Source organism: Misgurnus anguillicaudatus, chromosome 14 (assembly GCF_027580225.2).
Source record: "Misgurnus anguillicaudatus chromosome 14, ASM2758022v2, whole genome shotgun sequence".
In the NCBI taxonomy this organism is placed as follows: Eukaryota; Metazoa; Chordata; class Actinopteri; order Cypriniformes; family Cobitidae; genus Misgurnus; species Misgurnus anguillicaudatus.
The window spans coordinates 16,259,501-16,281,444 of NC_073350.2; the positions used below are offsets into that span (position 1 = coordinate 16,259,501).

The 21,944-nt window shown below is 36.3% G+C and overlaps 1 protein-coding gene and 1 long non-coding RNA gene across 4 annotated transcripts in view; one reads left to right on the forward strand and one right to left on the reverse strand.

Moving 5' to 3' along the window:
* The window catches only part of LOC129428205 (uncharacterized), a 175,221-nt gene that overhangs the window by 91,201 nt on the left and 62,076 nt on the right, over positions 1-21,944 (forward strand). For all 3 annotated transcript variants that reach the window (XM_055185147.2, XM_055185146.2, XM_055185148.2), the window contains exons 12-13: positions 13,181-13,321; positions 21,402-21,444. In XM_055185147.2, the coding sequence (XP_055041122.2) occupies positions 13,181-13,321; positions 21,402-21,444 (184 nt within the window). The remainder of the gene's footprint in view (positions 1-13,180; positions 13,322-21,401; positions 21,445-21,944) is intronic.
* LOC129452165 (uncharacterized) lies at positions 2-586 on the reverse strand. Its single transcript, XR_012373348.1, has 3 exons — positions 494-586; positions 342-377; positions 2-157 (listed from the first exon to the last, which is right to left on the reverse strand). It is a non-coding gene; the product is annotated as an uncharacterized lncRNA (long non-coding RNA).

Genomic DNA, 21,944 nt, shown 5'->3' on the forward strand with positions numbered 1-21,944 from the left:
ATCTCCAAAATGTTTAAACAGTAAATAACTATTATTTTAATGCCAGCATTGAAAGAAACATGCATACATCACCTTTAAAAACAGTATGTGTCTCTCATATCAAGCGGTCATGCGCACTGCCTTCACTCCCAGCAAGATTACCTCACATACGAAAACTCTGAAATATCAATAAAAAAACTAAACACATGTTGTACCACATTCTTTTTATAATTAGTTTAATAAACTTAATGTAAAATATACATGTATATGCTTTATAACAAACACTATAACAAATCATTATCCTAAGTCATTGTTAAAGCAGAGTCCCTGAAATATATCATTAAAAACAATATGAAGATTACCTGCTTTAAAGGGAATGAAGCTTACAGTATGTTGACCTGTTATAAAAGAAATAAAGTACATCAAAAACATACAAAACCTCAATTTACAAAATGTTTAAACAGTAAATATTATTATTTTAATGCCAGGATTGAAAGTAACATGCATACATCACCTTTAAAAACAGGATGTGTCTCTCATATCAAGTGGTCATACGCACTGCCTTCACTCCCAGCAAGATTACCTCACATATAAAAACTCTGAAATATCAATAAAAAACGTAAGCACATGTTGTACCACATACTTCTGATAATTAGTTTAATAAACTTAATGTACAATATACATGTATATGCTTTTTAACACTTTAACAAATCATTACCCTAAGTCATTGTTAAAGCAGAGTCCCCTAAATATATAATTTAAAACAGTATGAAGCTTACCTGTTATAAAGGGAATGAAGCTTACGGTATAAAGTTTACCTGTTATGAACGATATAAAGTACAATAAAAACACACAAAACTTCCATTTTCAAAATGTTTTTAACAGTAAATAACTCTTATTTTAATGTCAGCTTTGAAAGTAACATGCATACATCACCTTTAAATACAGGATGTGTCTCATATTAAGCTGTCATACGCACTGCCTTCACTCCCAGTAAGATTACCTCACATACGAAAACTCTGAAATATCAATAAAAAACTAAACACATGTTGTACCACATTCTTTTCATAATTAGTTTAATGAACTTAATGTACAATATACATGTATATGCTTTTTAACACTTTAACAAATGATTAAGTCATTGTTACAGCAGAGTCTCCTATCATTTAAAACAGTATGAAGCTTACCTGCTTTAAAGGGAATGAATCTTACAGTATAAAGTTTACCTGTTATAAAAGAAATAAATTACAATAAGAACGCACAAAACTTCAATTTTCAGAATGTTTTTAACAGTAAATGATGATTATTTTACTCTCTTACCTGTTTGTGTTGTTAGTCTGCAGGCGGTTCAGCAGGACTGATGATTCAGGGCTTTTACAGGTGAAAATAATCAGGAGGCAGCTTGAAAATAACTGACTAAATTTAAAATCAAAAAAGGAGGGAAATAAACCCTTTAGCCAAGACAAAGAACCATTTCAGCAAAAAAGGGTTCTTCAGTAAGCTATGGTTCTATACAGAACCTTTACCATTGTTTCAGAACCTTTGAAGAACCTTTTTTCTTAAGAGTGATCTCAGGGCCGGAGTGGGACTCATTTTCAGCCCTGGAGTTTCATGCCTTAGACCGGCCCACTTTAGTTCACGACTGACTATTAAAATAATATCTTTAAACCCTCAGTACTAGTATAAGTCTGCAGTAGTGCACTGTTCTCTGAAGCCTTGCAATTCACTGTATTTTTCAAATATATAATTTCATATTCCGTGCAAATGCAGTAAACAATTATAATTTTTGCCATAATCATGCAGCCCTACCATAAGACCATAATATTACTAAAGTAAACTTATTCAAAAACTAAAGGAAACAAATGTGTTTGTGTTTTCCTCTATATTTCTATTTCTAAAAAATGGTGAGTCTTGAGATTAACTGTTGGGTTGATAACGTTTGGAAACCCCTGATATACAATACACAAGCAAGATTTATCAAGTATGCATTGGAAACAAATGGAAAAAAAGTCTTTTAGTACTTAGATCATGTCTAATAACGTAGGCTAAGGTAGGCCTACATTGTGGTAAAAAAAAGAAAACATCATGGATATACTTTTAAAACTACTTTTTTCAAATAAACTAATGAGTTTTGCATCAAATAGATGTTTGTTCCTCTTGCAATAATGACTATTCATAGAGACTTCATCTGACTTGGATAAAAAAATACGTTTTGTAAATTCTTGTCCTTTAAGAGGCCAGCCCGTTTGTATTAAGACCCGCTCAAGTTTATTTAAAATATAATAGACGCGCGGCCGGCAAGCGCACTCAAAAGACGCTCTCAAGTTATTTAAAATATAATAGACGCGCGTCCGGCAAGCGCACTCAAAAGACTCGCTCAAGTTTATTTAAAATATAATAGACGCGCGTCCGGCAAGCGCACTCAAAAGACTCGCTCAAGTTATTTAAAATATAATAGACGCGCGTCCGGCAAGCGCACTCAAAAGACTCGCTCAAGTTTATTTAAAATATAATAGACGCGCGGCCGGCAAGCCCCCCCAAAAGACTCGCCCAACGTTATTTAAAATATAATAGACGCGCGGCCGGCAAGCGCACTCAAAAGACGCGCTCAAGTTTATTTAAAATATAATAGACGCGCGGTGTTGTGTCGAAGTCTGTTCCCCCTATGTTCCCCCTATTTTTCCCTTCAGTGTAGTGTTTTTATGGTGTTTTTATCACGTTATAGGTTTTATTATTTATATATTTAAAGTTTTAATGGCTACTGAGATGTATATGTGTGCATTTCTGTAATGTATCTGTATTGTTCTTAATGGTAAGTCAATTATTTTTACAGTATGAATCATATTATATGTATAATATTTATTTAATTATGTATGCAATCATTACATTTTTAAAACAACCAGTAAAGAAAAAAAAAGAAAAAGACAGGCTATATTTTAAAAGAAATACCCTAATAGAAAACTGTCAAATGCATGAAATATTTAATAAATTCTATTATAAAATACATGATATTATGCCTTTTTAGTATAACCAATTCAAATCTTTAATCTTTCTAAATGTAACGTGATGAAAACGCTATAAAAGCACTACACTAAAGGGAAACATAGGGGGAACTGAGTTCGACACAACACCGGCAAGTGCACTCAAAAGACGCGCTCAAGTTTATTTAAAATATAGACGCGCGGCCGGCAAGCGCACTCAAAAGACGGGCTCAAGTTTATTTTAAATAGACGCGCGGCCGGCAAGCGCACTCAATATGCGTCTGAAACAAAACTCGTGTCCAAGTAAGCGCTTTGAAAACCAGAAGACAGCGGCACGTCCTTCGTTTCCCATGCGTTTTAGATGTCAATGAACCCTAATGCAAGAATTCTTCCAATAAGTGGTCGGGACTCGGGACACAATCAACTTGTGCATAAAGCGGCGGGGACATCTCTCACCCGCAAATACGCGTCATACCGGTGGCATGACAACACCGGCCCTCGTGGCCAAAAAAAACAGACCGGCCCACCGGGAATCCTCCCGGTTCTCCCTATGGCCAATCCGGGCCTGAGTGATCTTATGCTTTAAACAAGACACATTTATGTGATAAGGAAAAAGTATAAACATATTACTTGTATACTTTTAATTCGGTTTGATTTGTCATTGCAGTAAGGTATAATGCAATACCAGCAAATGCAATTTTAACAAACAATGAATGACTTGGCCACCACACAATAGTCATTTATTTCAACATGCAGTAATTTGTCTCAATATCAAATTACACACATTGTAGATTTCCCCAAGAAACTCCCATACACCGTTTGTTAGTGAAATATCCAATATTTAATGTCTTTTATCAGCACTTTGCATGAGGGCTCCTAACCTAGCTGTCAACTGCAGAGTGATTTCCCCTTTTTTTGTTTTGTCAGCTCATGATTTCAATATCTAATTATCAAACGGAGCATAATTCTATTTTCTCTCCTCTATGGAGAGAGCCGAGGAGGAGAGCTGCATTGGTTTTTATTGAGATCTTTTGAAGCATAGCCTGTACAGATTAGCAGATAAATCTCTGGTGGCCCCTGAAGAGCGAGGAAAACACTTTTATGAAGTTTTGGAAGCAGACAATTTTCCTTTGATTTTTGTAAGCTATATTAAATCTATGCTTCAAGATGATCTTTTTAATCTTTTAAACTACAATATCAACTTTTGCTGTACTTGACTTATTAATGTAGTTGTTTCGGGAATTTGGGGGTGTTGGGTATAGCTAGCTGGCTTTTATTGAGTTTTGTGTGTTTTGTACCCAGGATGGTCTACATGTAAGATACAGGGTTTGGAAATTATAAAGAAACTTGATTTTAAAGGGATAGTTCACGCTAAATTTAACATTTTGTCATCATTTATTCCTTATGTTGTTACAAACCTATATTGATTTCTTTGTCCTGTTGAAGACAAAGGAAGATATTTTGAGCAGAGTTTTTAACCAAACCATTTTTGAGCACCACTGACTTCCATAGTAGTGTTTTTGTGCTATAAAAGTCAATAGTGCTTCTATTTTCTGCGTCATTACAAATACTGTATCTTCCTTTGTGTTCAGCAGAACAAAAAGTATACAGGTTTGTACTGTGTAAATTATGACACAATTTTAATTTTTCGGTAAACTTTTTTAAAAGGACATTCCATTTTTTTTTTGAAAATAGGCTCATTTTCCAGCTCCCCTAGAGTTAAACATTTGATTTTTACCGGTTTTGGAATCCATTCAGCCGATCTCCGGGTCTGGCAATACCACTTTTTGCATAGCTAAGCATAATCCATTGAATCTGATTAGACCATTAGCATTGCGCTAAAAAAATAACCTGGTTTTTGATATTTTGATATTTTTCTCCACTATACTCTCACTTTGGTGTAATAATCAAGGACTTTGCTGCCGTAACAATGATATTACGGCGCCCAAAAATAGTTCCCTTGCATTAAAAGTTAGCAAGGGGACTACTTTCAGAAGCTGCATAATATCACTGTGCCTGCTGCAGCCATGTTACGAACGCAAAAGTCCTTGATTATTACGCCAGAATGAGAGTATAGTTCCAAGCCATATTGGCATAGAAAATTGCAACTTTTTATTTCCTTCAGTCTTAGTATACGATGTAACTACAGAAGAGTCAAGTTTTAAATAGGAAAAATATTGAAACTCTTTGGTTATTTTTAAAAGCGCAACGCTAATGGTCTAATCAGTTTCAATGGATTATGCTAAGATAAGCTAAAGTGGTAGCGCCAGACCCGGAGATCAGCTGAATGGATTCCAAAAAGGTAAAAATCAAATGTTTAACTCTAGTAGAGCTGGAAAATAAGCATATTTTCAAAAAAGTGGAGTGTCCCTTTAAGGCCTACAGAGTACTGTCTTCGTCTAACACTTCCATATATGCTCTCTTGCTATGAAATATGCTTTTTTGTAATGCTATTTTTTATGAAATCAGTGTCATATTAAGTTTTTAATGTATCAGTCTTGATAAAATCTTGCATATGCTTTTATCGTATAAAAAAGCCATAGCTTTCTTTCAGTTGTTGATGCTACAGGTCCCTCAGAGCAGCTATTTGTGCTGATCTCATCCAGTATTTCACCACCATAGCAGCGCCGTTGTCAACTTTTGCGTTACGTATCTTCGTCTTGACGTTTAACAACTCACTCTTTTGTCGTCTCTGAGGAACGCCGCCGCTAATGCCCCAGCCTCTGATTTAGTTTGCTTTGGATGGCTGGCGTCCTATGGTAATTGAGTCATCATCAGCAACCGAACGGTCGGACTGGAGCTCGCCCGCGGGCACGGCATTAATGAACCCAGCAGTCAACGTGGCCTGAGCCGTGATGACTGTGACTGATGGATGATTGCTGGAGGATCCGCCATGCTAGATTTGTCACCAAAATGAGACCACCTACCCCCCCCACCCGGCTCCAGCGCGACTGAACATCAGAAACGTCACGCGGCCTGTTTGTCAAATGATTAAGTCTTCCAAACAAGCTCAAAACCATCACGCTGTGACACGTCACGTCTGAGGAGCGCCATAAATCGCACAACGTTTGAAGAGCGACGCTGCTATGATATGAATGCGTTGTCACGTAAGCGGCTGCGCAGGCCTGATGGAAGTACGAGGGGGATGAATGGCGCCGCTGTCATTATTAACGCTTGTTAGAGTACGTCGCGGCTTGTAATCATTTCTGGTCTTACCGGGTGTGAGGACTTTTTAAATCATCCAAACTCATGGAGGGCCATTAACCCTGAGTGGCTGTTAGCAATCTAGACTCAATGTTTGACAGAATACTTTACCGTCAGGTAACTCGGGTCTCTCTCTCTCTCTCTCTCTCTCTCTCTCTCTCTCTCTCTCCTGCCACAGCAAGCTGTTTTTGCCAATAACAGATCAGCATTTTCTGTCAAAACCTTAAAATTTTAAAATGTACACTGATGATAACTACAGTTTGGGTTAAAGGTGAAGTGGGTCATTTCTTGACCACTGGCATCACAAAACAGAATTGCAAAAAATAATAATGATACTTTTGTAATCACAAAAACAAAAGGCAAAAAATGATTTAAAAAAAAATGTCTTAGTATTTTTGTCTTGTTTTCAGTAAAAATATCTAAAAATTCTTAAATTAAGATGCTTTTTCTTGATGAGAAAAACGACCCAAGAAAACAAGTCTAGTTTTTAGACCAATGATTTGAAACCAATGAAAATCTGCCAATGGGGTAAGCAAATCTTTCTTGAATTTTTCTTGAATTTAGTGTTTAAGAAAAATGTTCAAGATTATTTTATTTACCCCATTGGCAGATTTTTTGCTTGTTTTATGCACAAAATCACTTAAATTTGATATTTTTGGTTTAAAAACTATTTATTTTCTTGGGTCGTTTTGCTCTTTAAGAAAAAGCATCTTAATTTAAGAATTTTTAGATATTTTTGCTAAAAACAAGAAAAAATACAAAAAAAAAAATTCTTGATAGTCTAAAAATTCTAAAATTAAGATGCTTTTTCTTGATGGGCAAAACGACCCAAGAAAATAAGTCTAGTTTTTAGACCAATGATTTGAAACCAATGAAAATCTGCCAATGGGGCCAGCAAATTTTTCTTGAATTTTTCTTGAATTTAGTGTTTGAGGAAAATGTTTAAGATTTTTTTACTAACCCCATTGGCAGATTTTTTTGATGGTTTTATGCACAAAATCACTTAAAGTGCCCATATTATGAAAAACTCACTTTTTCTGGGTTTTGGGGTGTTCATTTGTGTCTCTGATGCTCCCACACGCATACAAACTTGGAAAAAAATCCATCCATACTGTTTTGAGTGAGAGATACAGGTTTCTGAATGTCCTCTGCCTTGAGTCTCAGATTACGCGAGTTCAAACTCACCTCCGTTGTGACGTAACTAGCCGTTTCGTCACATTCAGTTTGAATTTTCCCGCCCACCACCCCCCTCGCAGGTCTCCACCCACCAGGGAGCTAGAGAGAGCAGTCACTTGATACCCTGTGCTGTCATCATGTCTCACGGAAATAACAGCAATTTGGATATTATCAGAGCCATGGATATTATGGATTATACTCCCGCCTACTTTTAAAAACAAAGTTTTAACGCGTGGTTATTGGAACCTGGAGTAATCTTATATACAGTGTGTTACCGATATCCCCCGCCGGGTCTTCATTTCTGTAATTTGCGAAAATAATGCATTTGAAAATGTTTTATAACTGGAATATGTTAGTATTGTCCAGGGAAAACGAGTGTATTGTTGAAACTGCTACATCACAATTGACTCTGGAATCATTGTGTGTCATGAGTTTCTTCTCCTATAGTGTACTTAATAGTGATACTTTTCTGCATGATTTGTCTTTTGGCAACATAAACCGTTAATAATAATAATAATATATAAAATAATAACACAGTATGGTCTGTACTGCTCACAATATCACTATGCACGCGCGTATGACGTTAGTAGTGGGGTGTGATCAAAGGAGCAGCAGCTCATAAATATGTAATGACTAGCTCAAAACGTCACTATCTGAAATGCCCTGAAACAGAGGCTCCTAGAGATGGGTAACAATCTTTTCCTACAAGCTATTTTTGAAAATGCTTTATGGAACTCATACACCTATTTAACTTCTGGAAAAGCTGTCATAAGATGGGCACTTTAAATTAGATTTTTTTTTTTTTTTTTGGTCTTAAAACTAGACTTATTTTCTTGGGTCGTTTTGCTCATCAAGAAAAAGCATCTTAATTTAAGAATTTTTAGATACTTTTTAAGAAATTTTTTTCTTGAAAATCATTTTTGCAGTGCATGTGTACCAAGTATTAATACACTCTCCGAAAAAATATACAAGAGTTGTCACTAGAAGGATTCCCTTTAAAAAGGTCCTATGTACCATTTAGGTACAGATATGTATAGATTTTGTACCAATTTGTACCTTTGAGGTACTAATATTCACACTTTATGGTGGACATTTTTAAAGGTTAGCGCCTCTGTGATAGCTTTGTACCTTTTCTTTGCTACTTTTGTTGTGTGTTGTTGTTCGTACCCAAATACAAAAAGTACCTTTTGCCCTAAAGTCACAAATGTCACAAACATTGGATTTGATGTTGAACAGTGGTGTTGTCTAATAGTATATTTTTCACATTTGAACTGTAGTAACCAAAGTCATCACACACCTTGACTGAAAGACAAGGTTTAGTTTATTTCAGAGGCCGCAGTGATATCGATTCACGGCCTGACCCTGTCCTCGGACTCTGCATTGGGGCTGATAGCCCTGTAAAGCCGGCGCGATTGAAATCCTTGGAAAGCGTATCGGACACCGTGGCTTTATACTGTATGCCACAGTCATAACAGGGACAGGGTCTCCTCTGAACTGCCTCTAAAAGAGTCTGACTTTGTGTTTATTCTCTGGAGACCTTCGGAGAGAAAGAAAGAGAGCGAGAAAGTGAGCAGGTGTGAAAGTTAAAGGAAGAGGAAATGGAGGATGATAAATAGAACCAGAAGTGGATGCCAGTATGAAAAACAAGGGCCTTGCAAAGAGAGAAATGGATATGGGAGAGCATAAATACAACATCAGAAAGTGGATATATTGAAAGACAGGCAGTGAAGAAGAGAGTGCATGCGTATGTGTGCGAAAGACTTGTGGGTCGATCTCATCTGTCACAGGCAAGCCGCATCATTAATATGCAACAGCGGGCCACTGATGCTTGGCATTGACCCATTTTCTCACTGAAATATCACCACAAGGTTCACGGTGTAAGAGAGACGCAGACCTTCACATAATCGGCTTTGCATGGGACACCCAGGTACAGAAGAGACGTCTGGCAGAGGTTCAGTATGGAAACACTGGCACTCATTTCCTGTGATAATGAGTCTGCCACACTTTGATTAGAAGAGCTACAGGAGTTCAGATACACTCAATCCTCTAAAATCCACAAATCAAATCAGATCTGGTGTTATTTGATGATAAAGAATGACTTCACCTGCATTATAACATACCAGTAGGACATTTCATAATAAAACGTAAATGCAGCTGTGAAGTGGAGTCAAGACTTTAGCCTTTATAAAGCATTTAATAATCTTGACTCATAGTCAAGAGTGAAAACATTTTTTAAGGAACATTCATTTTAACATTGATCTTTTGGCCTGTTTTAAGCACATGAGCATTCATTAACAAAGCATTTGTACAGTGATTTATTCATGGAAGCTATGTTTTTCCTCAACTGGTACAAAGCCATGCAATCTATGTACGTTGAAATATTAAAGGAATGTGTATTAGTGAAGTAAAGGCTTTTGAAAATGTGATCCTGGACCACAAAACCAATCATAAGGGTCAATGTTTTTTAAAATTAAGATTTGTACATCATCTGAAAGCTGAATAAATAAGCTTCTAAGGGTGCATAGAAATCAAAATATTGAGAAAATTCCCTTTAAAGTTGTACAAATTAAGTCCTTAGCAACACATAATACTAATGAAAAATATATTTTTATATATTTATGGTACACTGCAAAAAATGAATGTCTTATTTAGTCTTTTGTCTTGTTTTCTTATTCTTAAATTGAGATGCATGGTAAGCAATTGGCTTAAGATATTACGTCTTGTTTATTGAAATAAATGATGAAAATTTAAGAATTTTTTATTCCTAAAAAAGTCAAAATATCTGCCAGTGCAGTAAGAAAAATCTACTTAAATTAAGTTTATTGAATTAAGTTAAAACTGGAATTAAGTAATTTTTTTCTTACTGCACTGGCAGATATTTTGACTTGTTTTAAGTAAAAAAAAAAAAAAAACTCTTGATTTTCATCATTTATTTCAATAAACAAGACTTAATGGGGCGGTTTCCTGGACAGAGATTAGACTAGTCTTAGACTAAAACATTTTTAAGAGCTGTCCAAACTGAAAACAACTTGCACTTACATATCTTAAAATACATTAGTATCCTTTGTTTTGCATCAAAATGCATACAAGTAATGTTTTTAGTTAAGCATGTTTGTTAAAACTAGTTATATTTCCTAATTAAACTAGGGCCTAGTCCTGGTTTAAGCTAAGCCCTGCCTGGGAAACCGCCCCAATATCTTAAGCCACTTGCTTACCAAGTAAATGCATCTCAATTTAAGATTTTTCAGATATTTATATTAGAAAACAAGACAAAAATACTAAGTAAGACATTCATTTTTTTGCAGTGTAGAAACTTTACAAAACATCTTCGTGGAACATAATCTTTACTTCATAGGATACTTCAGCCAAAAATCAAAATTGTCTCATGATTTACTCACACTCAAGCAATCCGAGATGCATATGTCCATCCTCTTTCAAATGAACACATTTGGAGTTATTTTAGTAAATGTCTTTGCTCTTCTAAGCTTTATAACGGTAGAAAACAGGTGTCAAGGAACAACTTCTGACTTTAACCCACAAAAAGTGCATCCATCTTTAAAGAAGTAATCCTCATGGGCCCAATGGGTTAATAAAGGTCTTCATAGGGTAATAAATGTGATTTTGTAAGAAAAACATCCTAAATTTTAAACTTTATAATTGTAATAACTAGCGTCCGGTAACGACGCCATCTTTTAATCACGCAAGGGTTTTAGCGTACAGTAGTGAGCGTTCATTGCCATGGGTATGTTGCACAGTGACATTCATGAATCGTGTTAGTCTAAGATGGTGTTGTTACCGGAAGCTAGTTATTTATAAAGTTTGAAATATACACTTTAAAAAAATATGTAGAAATTACAATGTTATTGCAGCTGGGTTGCCGGTAAATTACCGTAGATTTAAATTTATGTTATTTACTGGCAAGAGTTTGTTCAAAGTTGAATACATTTTAAATATTAACAAGTCTTTATCTTTACAGAATAAAACTATACAATAACAGCCTCATGCAAATCATTCTGGGAACCAGAAATCATCATGAAACTTTTTCTTTTTTTTTTTTGCTTTAGATTTTGTTTCCCAGAATGTTTTGCTTGATGCTGTTTTTTTAGTTATACTCTGTAAAGACAAAGACTTGTAAATGTTTAATGTTCATTTAACTTTGAACAAAATGTTGCCAGAAATAACATACATTTAAATCTACGGTAAGTTACTGGCAACCCAGCTGCAAATTTCTACGGAATTTTTTTACAGTGTATTTTTCTTATAATAATGCATCGATTAACCGCAAAAGACCTTTATTAACCCCATGGAGCAGTTTGGATTACTTCTGTGAAGGATGGATGCACTTTTTTGGGCTTCAAAGTCAGAAGTTGTTCTCTTTTCCCTGTTTTCTCCCATTATAAGCTTGGAAAAGCAGGACGATTACTAAAATAACTATAAATGTGCTCCTCAAAAAGATGATGGATGTGTTTTGGATTGTGAGTAAATCATGGGGTAATTTTGATGATTGGCTGGAGTATTGTTTAATATCCAAGTGATCTTTGGCATAAAAAATCGATAATTTTGACCCATAAATATAATGTTGCCTATTGCTACACTGAAAAAAATAACTTTCTTACTTAGAATTTTTGTCTTGTTTTTCGTACAAATATAAAAAAAATCTTAAATCAAAATGCATTTTCTTGATGAGCAAAAATTATAAAATTTAGGTGAATTTGTGCTTAAAACAGGCCAAAAAAAATCTGCCAATGGGATAAGAAAAAATCTTGAAAAACTTTTTTCTTAAACATCTAATTCAAGAAAGATGTTCTCACCCCATTGGCAGATAGTTTTGCTTGTTTTAAGCACAAATTGACTTAAATTGATACTTTTTGTCTAAAAACTAAACTTATTTAATTAGGTCATTTTGCTCATCAAGAAAATTCAAGAATTTTTTGATATTTCTACTGAAAACAAGACAAAAATACTAAGTAAGAGAGTCATTTTTTGCATTCTACAAATATACCTGTTTGACTTAAAGTATGACTGGTTTTGTGGTCCAGTGTCACAAATTCTAGAATGTGATTATTAATTTGTTATACATGTTTATATTATATAAATTATGTATCATAAAGGCAATCTGGAGCTAGTCACACGTTTTACTCCAGTGAATTTCTTACTAGTTTGGAACAGAGAAAGTTGTCACAGTGTAACCTGCCATTAAACAGCATGTAATTATACGCTTTCATGGGCCAAATATTATGTTAGACAAAATTTAAACAAAACAATGATGAAGCATATATGAAAATTGATTAAAGGACAACACCAATTATAATATCACACCATTGATTTGGCCAACATTTGTAATTACACTTTACCATTAATTACACTTACAACATTTAACATGTCACACCTTCCCACAACATAACATTTATGAAAAACTGTGAACAGAGCATGCACTAGTTCAATCTTTTAAGTACAATCTACTGTACTTTCATTATTTACTGTAGTTGACCCTTACTTAATGTATGCCAGTGTGGCGTTCTGTTCACACTTTTCCCAACAGATATTCCAAGAAATAAAAACAGTACTGTGATTATAATTGGGCAGTCCTGACAAAAATTACTATAATGTAAGAGTTTTGAATTATGTATTTAAAAACCAACCATTTAAACAAAAACAAGCTGAACCCTTTGACTCTAAATTGTACTTTTAGAGATACAGCGTTTATAATTTGCCCATGTGACAATCAACCCCAGTTTCTCTTACATTAACACTACTTCATATGTTGCTTTTCATTTAACCTATTGTATTTTATTTAAATATATCTTTAATCATTCTGTCTATCTTTCTTTACTTTACAGGTGTTGGGCAGTATTAGAGATTGTTCCCCAGATGGCTATGGAGACGGTGATGGAGGAGAGAGTCTTAAAAAACAGCACAGGACAAACAGAGATGACTCAGTCTGTACACACATTTGTCTTCTCCAACATATCCCTCGAGGGGTGAGTGTATATATGCACAACACAAATATGAAACGCATCACCTTCCATCCTATGCATAAACTCTCATTACAATGTAGGCCATGCTCTACCAGCCACGCTTTTGGGTTAAATATATCTTTAAACCAGTGTGCTCCGAAATTCACATTTACTGTAAAAGCTATCAAAACGTACAGTCTCTTACTTTGCCTAATATGGATAAACCATTTTATGAAATCATCCTGCTGTGAGGTAAACTAAACACTACTGACTCAGTAAAAATCAAACATGATTCAAGGGTCCCTAAAAGCGCAACCTTTCCCAGTAAGGTGAGATGATACATACCACACTGTGCAGATTACAGCAATCACGAGTTGCAATGAGCTTGAAAACGGACATCCAGGGTTCCCACGGGTCCTTGAAATCCTTGAAAGTTTGTGTATCTTGGGGGGAAATTCAAGGCCCTGGGATGTTTTTGAAAATATACATATATATATACAGGTAATTGAAAGTGCTTGAATCTATTTTATGCAAGAAGTTTTCTGGGAAAAAATCCATATTATTCCCTGTGTAGTGTAGGATAATATCATAAAAATTCTAGACTTTTTAAGCACACATGCTAAAATGTTCGCTTTTAATGCTTATATCTTCTGTATGCCAATGTTGATTCATGCCAAAATGCTTTTTTCATAGTTGTGTTTGACACATGAAAACGTCTCGGTTACGTATGTACCTGTTGTTCTCCGAGAAGGGAACGAGACGTTGCGTCTCCCCTGCCATACTTCCTGCGTCCCTGTAACGCCGTCTTTGGTAATATTTCAGATAGCGATATACTTCCTGGCTCCCGCATCACCCTAGCCGTTTCTCAATACCAAGTACGCCAAACTCGGACTTGTGTCCTTTGTAGTTCGAACTTGCAAGTTCAGACTCGGAAGAACGAACTCCTGACGCGAAATGCATTCTGGGAAACTTCGCTGTCATAAGTCCACACAAGTCTTCTCTGATGCATCCTCGATAAAATGGGCGGATCAAGAACACATCCGGGGATTTTATGTGAACTTGGGCTTGATGCGAACTTTGATTTGGAACAGTACTTGGTCCGCGACTGATGACGTTTCACAAGTCCACAAGAACACAAGTACAGACAAGAACGCATATTGAGAAATGGCTCCTGTCTTTGTCGTTAAGCCTCACCATTGGTTGAATTTGATATACACATTTAGACGCATTTACCCCTGGAGGCGTCCCCAAAGTGTCACCGCAGCGATGCAGTGCAAGTTCCCTCGAAAGGGAACTGTAACGATGTATCTTAAAAGGTAACACGATGTTACCTTGCTCTCACTTGAAATGTGTCCCCACATTTAGTCCTTCAATTTAAGGGCATTGGACCTGGAATGTCCTTGAAAGGTCCTTGAATTTGAAATGAACTAAGGTGTGGGAACCCTGGACAATTACATGTCTTTTTTTATAAAACTTACATTACAAAACTTTTGTTTTAATATTTAAATGGGTTTTTACTGGAATATACACTCAGACATACACCCTAATGATCAAGAGTTGTTTGCGTGACGGATGGTGAAGTGTGGTGATTAGACATGTCAGTCAGCATAGAGGTGCAAGAGTGTTATTTTATATCCTCTCTCCAGAATATTCCTCATGCAGCCACCCACCAGCTATTTTCACATTTTCAGCCCGGTACACACACCTCGAGCGATGCGCCGAGCTCATATGATTGACTAAGCAGCACTTAAGCAGGTGAGGACCCTGTAAATAAGCTTTTCCCTCAGAAATGATCTCTCTTTAAAACCTTCCTTCCTCTATTGAGCTCTCCGCGGATGGATTCTGCCACCTGGAGTTTTGGTTTAAGCGTCTCCTCCCCTTCCGGTTTTATGTCATCCTGGTTTGTCGGCCTGCTCCAAATTAGGGAATCGAGGGAATTATGGAAAGGAGAATTATTTTAAATGGAATAAACATCTGAAGATGTTACGGTTTATGTCTTTCTCAGACTGAAGATTTATAAAGTCTTTATCTAGTAAACCTTTACTTTTTGCTCTTTTTACTCTGTAATTTACTTTAAAGAAAATTTTTTGGCACTTTAAAATGAATAATTGTTGTGGTTTAACACTCCATTGTAACCATTCAGACCGTACGTGCAAAGGAGATACATCAGTCGTAATTTAGAAAACGCAACATCAAGAGGAAAATTGCAGGCTCGTTCTTAAACACGCCCCGCCACTTGATTTTTTCTCACATGAAATATTTCCTTTATATTCGCAGTGAAACAGATTTTCATGTCACTATTTTGACAGTTATTTAATTTAGCTGTCTGCACACCCCTGCTTTTTGAATATCTGAATGTTTCCTTAATGACGACAGGTGTAGTCGATAGTTATGCCAGGGAATGTGAGATCCACAGCGCAACATTGCCCCCTGGAGTTTACCCGAGATACTACGCCATTATTTCAAGTGCCTGCTTTGGCTAGACTTCAATATAAGGTTTCTAACTACATTGAAAATAAAATCCACTCAACCGTACTCGGATGTAACCGAGGTAATAAAGTATCGCTAGCGTGTAAGTATGTTTTTATGTTGCATTACGTACATAAGATATGATGCGTGCGCATGCATGCCAACTAACTTACAATTACGGAGAAATCAATATGTGGCTACTTGTTTATGGGTTTCAAGTACTTATTTATGAGTTTATCTCAGCATTAACTCTTGTTCATCATAGTGCATATCATGGCTGTATCCCTGTCTCTCTCTCTCTCTCTCTCTCTCTCTCTCTCTCTCTCTCTCTCTCTCTCTCTCTCTCTCTCTCTTTGTCAGTCTCAGCACAAGAGCTGCATTTCACTAATGAGTAAAAGCCACCCCTCAGGGCCACCATGTGAAGTGAAATTATCTAGAGGCTCTCCAAGTTGTAGTGGTAGATTTCTTTTTCTCATCATTTGCTTCTTATGCGATACAGATTTTTATTGGTCTTTTCACTCCCTGTGTTTAACTACTGTATGGTAGGCTTATTCAAATGCCTACACCACAGAAATTTAACAAAGACTGAGATAACGTGATACGCACTTGGGTGCAAGAACACAAGGGACTGGATAGAAAATGTGGGGCATTTTTCTCGCACAGCAAATGTGTGAAAAGGAAGCTCGGGTTTTGAGCATTACAGGTAGACGGACTCCTCCACAGAAAAAATAATAATAAAAAAAGAGAAATTCATTTGCGCCAGAAAATGTCACTTTGGGTCTCTCTTACAAAAGCCAGAGTTAAATATTTTAAAGGCCCGACTTGCTCCGAACCAGCCGGCTTTATTATTGAGACTGAACTATACTTAAGCAGGCACAGGCATTAACCTACGGACAGAGGATTGGCGTGCGTTGGACGTTGACTTTAAAAGGCCTTCCGTTTGATAACCTCTGGATTCATTGATTATATACAACTGATGGTTTTCAAGCACTGACTCCGAGCTTTGCTTTTTCAATTCAATTAAAGCTCTATAGTAGAGCTACTCAATATTTCTTCTGCATGGGCAATTATATTGTCAGGCTTACGATTGATTTGCCTACCGTCGTTAGGACTTTCTTTTTACGACTGGAGCTGTGGTATTTTCTATAATTATTTATTATTTCTGTACTGAATTTGATAATGCCATTGTTAGTATTGATCCGCTCTCTTCCTCCCGGTTGGTATATTCACCTCTGGACCTTTATTTAAAGTGGCGTTTTACTATTCGATCCTTCTGCAGATTTTCAATAGTAAGCCTTATTTACATAGTCATTAGCGAATTACTGCGCAGCGTGAACGTCCGCGTCTTTCAGTGGGTGATGGTTTGTAGGCACAGGCTCTGTTTACACTTGGTATTAAGATGCTTTTTCGTCGATCAGATCATGAGTGGAAGAGAGAGACACATTCACGTTCGCACCTGGTGTTTTAATTGTGTACACTTTTCGACTTCTGTCCTAATTACTTCGAGAGGAGGGTATATGGGCGAGTCTTTGAAGGTCACATTTTTCCTGTGTTTTTGAAGCTTTGATTGTGTTTACAGTGCGCAATATAACGTGTTCATGTTTTCTGTGTAAAAAACATGGTATTTTTTACAAAATGTATTTATCATTACACCGTTTCACTGTCCTAAGAACGGGCTGATGTCTTCCTTGTTCTATGAAGTCCCTCCTAGAGCCCTGCACGGGCCAAAAACTCCAGCCCTAACCCGGCCCTGGCCTGAAGTGTTCAAGCCCTACCCGACCCGAGCCCGACAATGCCTGCATTTTTTTCAGCCCGAACCCGACCTGACCCGAGATCAATATCAATAGCAATCGGCTAAAGGAGCATTAAATATTAATATGACGTTGATTTTTTTGTTTTTATTAATTTATATTCACAAAACTTATCAACAAAACATCGATTAAAATTAAGAGACAAATTATATGAAACGAAATTCATTTTAAAGTAGCAAGAGAAACTTCAATTAAACTCGAAAATAATGTCTGACCCATTACAATTCTCCCTTCATATTGGCCTTTACAACGCCCTATATTAAATTACGACACTGGGTCAGTTCGGATTTGGGTCTAATTTTAATCTAGTTGGGTCTAGTTTTTTTTCTCAGGTTGGTCTTTCTTTAAAAAACATTTATGCACCTCGTGTTTGGGTATAAAGTGATTCAGTCATTTTGGTAAAACCTCTGAATACAATTGCTTGTGTTGTTAGTAAACATACCACACAACTTTTTGTACATATATACCCTACTGAAAAATCCAGCTAAGACCAGCATAAGCTGGTGAGCTGGTTTTAGCTGGTCCCCAGCTTGGTTTTAGCTGGTTTTGCTGATGTAGGAAGCTGGTTTTGCTGGTGTAGCAAGCTGGTCTAGCTGTGTTTTGGTCACATTTTAAGCTGGTCTAGCTTTGTCAGGCTGGGAGGACCAGCGTTAATCACCTTAAACCAGCTAAAATCAGCTACCAGCTTATGCTGGTTTTAGCTGGATTTTTCAGGGTATGCAAAGGTTTTTTCAGATATTTCAGAGCAATTGGTGAAATAAGCTTGTACAACGTTTACACACTCGCAAAATGAAGCAAAAATTAAAAAGGTAGAGAGCCTGAAGATCTCGCCGAACACCGTGGGATTACGCTAGAAGTCACGGCCGATGTAAAAACATTGTGCTCTGTATATGACACATCAGGTCCATATGCAAAGAGTAGGCATTCTTTTATGGCTGTTCAAACACATTCGACCACATGAGTGTCTACACCAGGGGTCTCCCAACACTGAAAAAAATTATTCATTTAATTTACTCAATTTTTTTAAGGTAAGTGGTCGCACTCCATTTATTTAAGCTACATTTAAACTACATTTAAACTAAGCAAACCATGGCACTGCACGGATCTGATCCCAAAAAAATTCTGCAAACCCCAAGGCCTTATCCTGAAACAGCTTGTTTTTTTCTGTTGTGTAACGTTTTTGACGTGCGTGAAGTTGGCCCCCCACCCAACGCAAAACCTCGGCAAAATATGCTCAATCGTTTGTGCTCCGTTTGTGCTGGTTTGTGCCGCAAAAATTTTCGTTTGTGCTGCTTTGGTTTTTTAGATATTAAAAGAACATTTATAGGTCATACTGAGGTCACGTAGCCCCCCAACATGCTCAAAATTTACCCAAAATAGTCTTAAATGTTTGTGCTTTGTTTGTGCTGGTTTGTGCAGGTAAAAATTTTTTTGTGCTGCTTCAGTTTTTATAATATTTGACATTTGAATTATGGTATTGTTAATTTCACAGAGTGATGTTATTTCTTTTTTTTTTTTTTTGCTTAACAATGTTCACACAAGTATTAAGATGGACAGAGAAAGACTTTAACCTTTTCTGAAACCTTAAAATACTATTTATCTGATTTCTGGTTATCGCCTATAATTTAATTTCTAATATTTTAATATTGTAAAGAGCAGCACAAACGAAATTTTTACCTGCACAAACCAGCACAAACGTAGCACAATCGAAAAAGAATAGTTTTTGGGTGAACTTAAAGCATGAGATGGGCTGAGTGACGTCATCACCATAATTCAATGTCAAATATTATAAAAACCGAAGCAGCACAAACGAAAATTTTACCTGCACAAACCAGCACAAACGAAGCACAAACGTTTAAGACTATTTTGGGTGAATTTTGAGCATGTGGGGGGCTGAGTGACCTCTGTATGACCTATAAATGTTATTTTAATATCTAAAATACGAAAACTGCACAAACAAAATTTTTACCTGCACAAACCAGCACAAACGAAGCACAATCAAACAAGAATACTTTGGGTGAACTTGAAGCATGTGGGGGGGCTGAGTGACATCATCGCCTTATTTCAATATCAAATATTATACAAACCGAAGCAGCACAAACGAAAATTTTACCTGCACAAACCAGCACAAACGAAGCACAAACGTTTAAGTCTATTTTGGGTAAATTTGGAGCATGGCGGGTGGAGTGACTTTAAATGACCTATAAATGTTTTTTTAATATCTAATTAAAACCAAAGCAGCACAAACAAACATGTTTACGGCACAAACGGAGCACAAACGATTGAGCATATTTTGCCGACGTTTTGCGTTGGGTGGGGGGCCAACTTCACGCACATCGTTTTTTGGGGTTTCTACTACATATAAATGACTAATTAAATTAGAAACGTTTTGTCTATCTCTTCCACCTCTATTGCTAATAACTGGCAGAAGCGGATGAGATGGTAATAAAAACAGTCAGTAGGCACATGACATCCCTATCAAAACTGTTTTGAGTAGACATATAGTGCCAGCATTAGGAGCAGAAGATAAAGACAGAGAGCAATGAAAATGTTAAATGGTAATATAGGTGACCTCATCTTTTTAAAGCTGAAGGGCTTTGTACAATACTACTGTACTGTATATTGGCAGATTTTTATCGCTGCCTTAATTCAAATACAAAACCTGGCCGAGAAGAGCTAACAGCAGTAAGTCAGAGCTGCCTCTCATTGCTGGCCAGAAGCAAAAGCACTTGCCAAAATAATTTCAGAGCTTGCCAATGAGGAATAAAACAATGTATTTAAGAGTAGTTTTGCAGTTAGTACAGAGTATCTGGTCACATATAACCTCCCGAATAATTTAAGCCAGATATGAAGTGATGCTCCAGGCATCCTCTTCCCAAAAGCAGATTAATACATTTGAAACACAGCCCTACAGCTACAAAGCCAGACAGAAAAAAGGCAAAAATTATCTGAATTTCAAAGACACGGGGACTGAGCCAAAAGCAAGGACTTTATAAAACCACACTGAATGAGGATGGAATGGAAAATCAGTACACATATTTTCAAAGGGGGATGAATGTTTGATTGGAGAGAATGGAGGTACGTTTGACCCTGTAGACCAAATCTATAAAGATTTAAGGGATGCTTGAAACTCCAATAAAAATAATTTAAATTTATTGTGATAGATAGAAACAAACTTTTTGTTGCATAGCACATTGCAGTCCATACATACAATAGTTTTATAGCATTTCTAAAGAAACTAATACAAAATCTTTTAAGAATACTGCATACCTGTTTATGTATATTATGAGCAGTGGTAATATTAAAAAAAATACAATATAATGTATACGTATGGAAGCGTATGGAAATTTTCAGCGCGTATACCCACATGACATACTACTCACGTCAAAATTGCATTATACGCTCAGAGTTCATTGACTAGGTTATTATTTCCCACAAAACCATCTGTTCATCTTCAAACCATTTCAGCTGGTAGAAGGAAGTGTAAATCAATTGATGTGTCAAGTTGTGTGTTGTATGAGTAAGATTAGTCATTATAATTTAAAAGTACCGTGAATGTTGCAGAAAATAAGATGGTGTACTTGTATGCAGAATGCTAGTATCTTTATTTTAAATAACAAAAGCCTGACACCATATTAAAAATCTGGAATTTAAAATGAACATATTAAATTGTATTTTTTCTGTATTTTGAAAAATGTAAACAAACATTTTGATACAAAATAATTTGTTTTATGATTATGCACTCTTTCTCAGTTGAAACGTTTGCAAGCTCACACTTTTTAGATGATAAAATGTAATATTTACATATTGTTTTATTCTTGCAGGTCAGAGAAGGCAGGAGAGATAGCGACGATACCTCTAACCAAGGTAACTACCATCATGATCCACTCAAGTGTTTCTCAAATCCCAATATACAGACCCAGTAATCCAGTAAGAGTCATGCGCTGAAGGATAGAAATGTCTACAGTGCTTTGCATCAATGACAGGCCAAGAGCGAGTAAATAAGATGCCGCTGAATTTAGCCTATTGAGTGTATAGGTTTTTCTGACCCTATAGGTTTTTACTGTTAAGTGCTTTTTGACTTTGAAAGTTAAGTGTTTGGAAAGGAATTCAGGAGCTGCTACATGACTTGAGATGCTGTAATCAGTGGCTGTAATCTCGATGCTCCTGTGAAGAGTTTGTATCTAAAGCACACATCATTATGCGTGATTTAGATGTGGCGTCTGCGTGCTGTTGACATCAGGTTTTGTTAAAGCTGTTTTTAGTTCTCAGGGTTCTTTATAGAAATAGTTTAACTATTGAACATTCTGTTATCGTTTACTCGCTGTCATGTCGTTCCAAGCCTGTGTGACTTTCTTTCATCCATG